The sequence below is a fragment of the Hippocampus comes genome, unplaced genomic scaffold, assembly GCF_001891065.2.
Source record: "Hippocampus comes isolate QL1 unplaced genomic scaffold, H_comes_QL1_v1.1 scaffold126, whole genome shotgun sequence".
Taxonomy (NCBI): Eukaryota; Metazoa; Chordata; class Actinopteri; order Syngnathiformes; family Syngnathidae; genus Hippocampus; species Hippocampus comes.
This window is the reverse complement of record NW_017805409.1, coordinates 66,732-73,958: the sequence shown is the minus strand read 5'-3', so window position 1 is coordinate 73,958 and position 7,227 is coordinate 66,732. Positions and strand designations below refer to the sequence as shown.

The 7,227-nt window shown below is 44.6% G+C and overlaps 1 protein-coding gene across 10 annotated transcripts in view; it reads left to right on the top strand.

The window, feature by feature from the left end:
• The window catches only part of LOC109518111 (microtubule-associated protein 4), a 43,636-nt gene that overhangs the window by 4,540 nt on the left and 31,869 nt on the right, over positions 1 to 7,227 (top strand). For all 10 annotated transcript variants that reach the window (XM_019873763.1, XM_019873765.1, XM_019873772.1 and 7 more), the window contains exon 2: positions 6,601 to 6,786. In XM_019873763.1, coding sequence (XP_019729322.1) covers positions 6,603 to 6,786 — 184 coding nt within the window. In that variant the 5' untranslated portion in view covers positions 6,601 to 6,602. The remainder of the gene's footprint in view (positions 1 to 6,600; positions 6,787 to 7,227) is intronic.

Sequence of the window (7,227 nt, the reverse complement as noted above, 5' to 3'; positions counted from 1 at the left end):
TTTATCCAAAAAAAAAAAAAAAAACATAAAAAAAAAAAAAAAAAAAAAAAAAAAGTGGCCAGGTATTTTCATGTTTCCGTTTTTTTGTTTTGCAATCAGTCTGACCCGCGTGTGTGTGTGAGTGTGTGTGCTGCTATGCATTCCAGTGCAATGTGCTAAGCCCGCCCAGGCAACAATAGGGCATAGTTCCCAAAGAGATACTGTGTGTAAACGCGTTGAGCTGAAACCGTTGTGGTCATACAGGGAATTCATTCATCACGGTGTCCTTTTTCGAAGGGGAGGGAGTGGACAATCCGGAAGGGAGGCGCAGGCACAGGACACGTCTACCTGTGGGTATGCCCACACATGGCCTCGAATAGTGTCAAGTTCCAAATAGTACACATTTTGGAGGAAATTGTCTGTCATCCACGCATGAAAACAAGATAAGGTTTATCTTACAGAACCGGGCAAAAGATTTTCACGCAATTTAGATTCCACTCAATCTCAATCTCTACTGGGTTGAAAAAAATAAACGTATTGCTCCTCATGTCAATTCTGTGAACAAGTTATGTGCGGCGGCTCACGCGTCATCGTTGCTATCCGATTGCAAACGACACGTTGGCCGGTTGGTTTACGTTGTCCTGTGTACCGTTTGAAAACACTCGACACCACTAGTTGTGCAGTTTCTCACGTTTTGAATAGAAGTCTCTCAAAGATAGATGCACTTTGCATTATTAATCTGCATCCTATGGAATGGTATGAATTATGTATGCTCAGTGTGCAGCGCACATCATTTGGACTAGCCGGGTTGTTAAAGTATGTATGCATGTTCGTGGTACTTTTTATTTGTTGCGTTTTGAAGAAAAAAAAACATGTTCTGTACTTCTATTTCGAGGATTCACATGAAATAACTATGAGCATCATTTTTTGATGCAGACTTATGGTTGACGCAACCGCGAGTTACGTACCGTATCTGCATGTCATGCAGCTCTATCGGTGCGTGTCACATCACCCGAATTTATTGACTTTGCATCTGGAAGAGAAGAATAATGCCTCGGTGAAAATGAACGTCTCGCTACGTGTCATTTTGTGTGTGTACGTGTGAGGGTCAGCCACCGGTGGGGGGGCCAAGTTTTGTTGAAGCAGTTCAAGAATAAAAGCGCAGCCTTCGACGTCTCGCTGAGATTTTGCCAAATGCAAAGTGCGTTAAATCTCGCTTGGTAGACTTTTGGTTTCCGTCGCCATAACCCGTTGAATTATTCCACAAGAACCTCAACACTGTCCTAATTACGTTTACGGAGGCCTCCGACTTTTTATTGAAGCTTTAGTGTTTCGTTATCCTTAAGAGATTAAGTCATTAATTTTGGATTGTGCGCTTTTCGGGAAGCTTTAACATCACACACTTGATCCGCTATGATGTAACGTGCTTGCAAAGGTGTGTGCTTGTGTCCGCGTGCGCTTGTGTGTGTGTGTGTGTGTGTGTGTGTGTGTGTGTGTGTGTGTGTGTGCGCTGAGTCTTTTCTGACCTCCCTTACAATTCAATTCAGTCGTTAACTTCAAACCCGAGGTTCATCAAAGGTCACCACATTAAATATAGTTACGAGTAGAGGTTGGGCAAGGTTCCCCAATGCAGCTTTGATTTAGGTGACGCAATGTATCATATCCGTCGCTGGAGCGATGACTGGACGGATAGATTCTTTTCGTTTCGTTTTGATATAAATGACATTGTTGCGCAAGAACCGAGTGTTGCGATGCCTGACCAACATTTCTTGCATCCCGTCAGTCTTTTGAGACTCATTATGCCGCAAGTCTGTCTTTGCTCCTTGGGGCACTGCGCCACTCCCAGCATTGGATAACAAGCCAGAGGCCTCTGGGCGCCATCTTTCTTTGTCTCCTTGGTTTGGAGCGTTTCCCTGCGTGACTCCTCTAAGTTTCATCACTTGTTGCAGTCCGAGGAGTTGCTGAGCCTGACGCCCTGCATGCCAACTCCTTTCTTCCGAGACATCTGTTGCTTGAGTAGCTCCCAGTGTAGTTTTTGAGATTCATGATTGTCAGGTTGGTTGTGCGTGTGAAATGAGAGAAGCGTGTGTTAGTGAGAACATTTTGTGTGTGTGTGTGTGTGTGTGTGTGTGTGTGTGTGTTTCGGTGTGTCAGATTTCGGAGAGCTGTTATGTCGTACGATTACGATTCTCGGCCGACCTTCGCGGTTTCCAAAAAGTTGAAACCTTTTTAACGTGGCCATTTCACCCTTCCATTTTTCTGAATGAAGTTTGGACACCCCTGCGCTAAAAGATGCAAACCATTCAACAATTGTCGTCAATTCATTCCAAACACTTTTGGGATTCCTACCTTACATACAATTTGCCTGATGCGTCCCACACGCGCGTGCACGGCGGCCGTGTGTTGACAAAGCTGTGATTGTGAGCCCCCGGCGACTGGCCTTCGTGGAATGTTAAGAGATAGCATCTTCCTCAGATTAGTGTGATGGCAGCGAGACACGTGGGGACTTTAAATGTCAACGTGTGCGCGCTCAAAAGCAGGTAAAATGTTATCAAGGGTTTACGTATTGACTTAGTGTGACATTTGATATCATCTCATGTGTCAACAAAATGCGCCTGATTTCACCTTGGCTTTGCACATTGTTACTTTTTTAAAAGTTAGGAGTGGTGGTGGGGTGGCGGCGGGTTTTTTTTTTGTAACTAAGTAGTCCTTAATGGGATGACAGTTGGAGGTTCGTCGATTGGCCTTCGCGCAGTTGTGATTTCCACTGGCGTGAGCAGCGATCACATGACATGTCTCTTATTTCTTCCCTGCCCCCATCGGCTTTCGTGACCCGAGTGAGCAAGGTTCAGGCTGCACGCGCAACTGGGACCACGTTTGTCAGGCATTATTGACAGTTTTTCTGCACTCGGTAACAATTCTAAAGCTATTCCCATGTTTGGCGCAACTTATTTCAGTGAGAATTTATTTATTTATTTATTTATTTTTGCTGAAGAATGCCAAAGATTAATTAATTAATGATGAATAAATACTGACATATAAACATAACACCAGTAAATAAATAACAGCAGTCTTAACCCCCCTCAAGTTCAAAAAAGATGCATTTGACAGACCCATTGTAACTACATTGTAACTACTCAGGACCGAGGTCAGCTTGTTATAAACGTGTAACAATGCAGAACAAAAACAGCACAGGTGGGGTTTGCATTTGCCCCCACTCCACCCCCAGCCTGTGAGTGCACATGTGTGTGCGTTGTGGGGGGAGGGGGTTGGTAGTTAAGAGAGAGCGAAAAGAAAAGCCTTCGTCAGCTGTTTCGGAACACAATAACAGAAGCGAGCTGCAAAAGGGGAAATTGCCCACGCAAATTAAATCACACATTTTTTCGATTGCTTTTGACGTGGATGTTTCCGAGCCCGCCCGCAATAAACGACTGATCTTTTCATGCAACTCGGCCAATGCGGTTGCAACGTCAGTCCTCAAGACGCACTCCTCAAGACAGTTGAGATCCTCGCGAGAAGGATTACTCTGTCGCCGTCGAACTTTTACATCTCCTCCAACTTCCCTGACCTATGCGGGGAAAATCTTGGATGATAAATGTGTTCTTTCTTTCTTTACATTTCATAATCAAGATTTGTGTGACCATTTAGTCGAACCCTCCCGACCTTAAATGAGAGTCTTCAGCCAGTTGAATGTGCAACCGTCACTGACATCCGAAACCACGTACCAGTGACGTCGATATTGTACCTCAGTTCTCTGGCTACGCTAGCTCTCATAATTACAGGTTCACGCTGCAGTAATGCCGGGATATTAAAAAACGGGCTTGCTGTGTATTTATTTTGCAGACATAAGTTCTGCACTGTTAAGAGCTCCAGACCTGAAAGAAACCGTTTCTGAAGTTGAAGTCTTGACATTCGAATGGAATACAGGGTGTCCACAAATTCTAGGTGCATAGGAAGATTGCAGTGGTCCCTTCGTTTCTCCCCTAGCTGTCACACCGGACATCTAATTATTCATTGCGCCGAGTCATGTCGACATGGAGTCTCTCTGCAGTGTGTTGTGTCTGAAAGGGATGTGAGACCAAATCCCGGTTTAAGTGTTTTGGATTAAAGGTGATAATTATTCAACAACCAAGAGTCCTGTTGCTGACATTCGACTTTTGCAGATAAGCAGAACCTGGATGACTGAGAATCTACGCAGACATACGTTCATATTTCAGCTTGTTTCCAGCTCGCTGCTTTTGGTTTGACATCACATGATGCAGTTGGTGGACTTATGTTTTTGTTTTTTGTTTTTCCATTTTCACTGATCAAGGGAGGTGGAAAGATGAGACATTTGATATGTGGTGCTTAATTTTTGTTTTTGATGTGATTTCAAAAAACGCAAACAAGTCCATTCCTGTCTGCTAATATTAATGGTGTCTTTGCGTAAAAGAATAGCAGAGATATGTCCTGATTTAGGGAGCTGTGAGGTTATTAAATTTGTCATCTTTTAATTCATGTGTACTTGTTTTGGTGTGTTTTTGTTTACATACAATCGTGATGTGTCGGGAAGCAGATTTAAAAAGCGGCTTAACCTTCACCTCTGCTTTTTTTGGCAGCCGGCAAACGCTGTCTCTCCCACGAACTCAAACGAGCCAAACCACACGCGCACGCGCTCGCACACAACTGCACATGAGTAATCCCGAAACGCATGCGCAGACACATGCACACTTTTTTTTTTTTTTTCCCAAGCAGACAACACAATGGAAAGTGCCTTTTTCATTGATTTCCTTCCTTTGCTCAATCCAGATTGTTTCCGAGTGGCCACACCAAAGCTGTGAGCAGGATGTGGCAACCGACTTGTGGCTGTTTAGAAAAGGAGAAAAAAAAAACAAACAACTATATATTCTGTCAAATGCTTGTGAAATGAAATGGCATGACCCCCTCTCCAGCTCACGCTGTGCACCCTAACCAGACATCGATACAAGCAGACACACACTCGGATGATGCTGTGTTAAAAATGGTAACTGGGGCAGTTTGTGACTCGTATGGTCTTTGTGGCGGAGGCAGTTTGCGAGCAGTCTTCCTGCGACACACCCTGATGCAGTGGGGAAGCTGGAGGGGGATGGGGGGGGAGCGCTGTCAAGTAACTGAGCTCATACGCTGATATTCAAACGCGTAACGCTTTTCGACCCCATCCGAATCATATGCTTTTAATATCTTGGTGTATGACTGCCTCACAAAAGCAAGCCTTGTTCTTCCTATTTAGCCCGAGCCATGTGTCATATTTTCTGAGGAAGGCACGGCTATGCTACTGGTGTCTGGGGTTTGGCTCAGCCACTGAATGCCAAAAGGAATTTGAAGCATCCGATGTTAAAATAAACATGTAGTAAGTCAGTAATCCGGCAGATGGGGCTGCGGGGTTGTACATCAGGGTTAGCTGTCTTGTTTTTGACACCTTATGAGGTGAAAAAAAAACCCCAAAACACTCATTCAATTTAAAATGAATCATTTTATAGGATTTTATTGAATGTATTTTGCATTTGGGTGCCGGATGATACAATGCGAGGCTCCTGACCACCGTTGCGGTGTAGACAGTTTAAAGCTACACTCGGTATGGCTGCAAAAAAGACGGTTTGGATTTTGGCAGCAGATGTGCTCCCTTGCTCTGCCCCCGGGGCAAGAGCTTGACCCGCACCCTGCTTTGAATGACAATGAGTGTCCTATTTCAGCAAGCTAGGTTGTGTGAGGTTAACTTGAGAGCCTTCGCAGGTGGAGAGGGATGTCAGGAAGATCAGGAGGATGGTCACAAGATAAATACGGACAGTGGCTCAGCAGCAAAGTAAGGCGGCCAGCTGGCACCGTAGATAAGCTGGCATTATATTTGGAAGATGACACAATGTGACTCAACAAATTCTATCCAGCTATCTAATTGACAATGCTTTATGACAAAGCAAAAACAACAGCAGCAGTTTGACAGCGGGAAAGACGGACAAGTTTTCGTCTAGTTGAACATTGCTAATCGAACAAAATGAAGCCGCTCGGGTTACTGGGTTTTGTTGAGAAAAATGAATATGTCCCCATGACTGCCCCCCCCCCCCCCCTCTCTGTCCAACCCACCCCAAAAAAAGTACACAGATGAAGTAATGCAGATGTACGGACGTGACAGGCTTGCGAGCTTGGTTAGCTGGGGTTAAGTGTGTCCGGGTTTGAAATTTCAGATTTACGGCCGCCTGTGAACTTGTGCCAATTTGCTCTTCAAATAGCACTTCTTTGAAATTCGAGACCGAACCAGTGCCTCTGCCGCTAACCATTACAACTGGGAATCTCTTGAGAGCTGCGATTCAATTACGGATTATCGATGCATCTCAAATGATGCATGTTGAATTGATGCGCGTAAGAATCCATTAGTTCTCCCGTCTCTGCTCAACACGACCCTCCCAAGCAAATGATGATCATGAAAACCAATCAAGTCAGCACTCAAATATCCATCTTAACATTCTAATCAGTTGCTGGAGCTGTGTGAAATAGGTACTGTACTGTTCTGTGTCGTCTTTTGTCTCGTTATCTCAGTTTCCAACCCCGATGCACTACACTTTGCATCTGCTGATGATTCATTGTTTGTGTCTCTTCCATCTACAGCCATGGCGGAGTTAGACTTGAGTCTGAGCGACGCTCTGGTGGACAGCGCTCCGCAGCAGGGTCCAGAAAGCCGCGTGGAGAGGGATTTTGTGGCTCAGTTGGAGGCCGAGACGTTCGATGATCAAATCGGGGAGACCGTCGGCAAGACGGACTACATCCCCCTGCTGGACGACGATGCCAATGCGGGTAAGTGCGCCTGTCTTGCACGATGGCTGACAATTTGATCGGTAAAGAGAGAAAAAGGCTGGAACGCGCAACAGTGAAAGTAAAATCGAGTGAAGTTGGTGAACCAACCTCGCCCCACCTGATTGGCGCGTATGTGCCATAGTCAAGTCAAGTCAGCTTTATTGTCCAAGATGCTCTATGTGCAACATACAGCACAAATGAAATGTGCACTTTAACTGAAGAAAGAGGAAATGACAAACATAATTTCCATCAAAATTGGCAATTACTGGTCAACAAGAATGCAGAATTTAGTGTGTGTGTGTGTGTGTGTGTGTGTGTGTGTGTGTGTGTGTGTGTGTGTGTGTGTGTGTATACGTGTGTATGTATGTGTGTGTGTATATATATATATATATATATATATATATATATATATCTGTATATATAAAATGTTTTTTTTTTTTC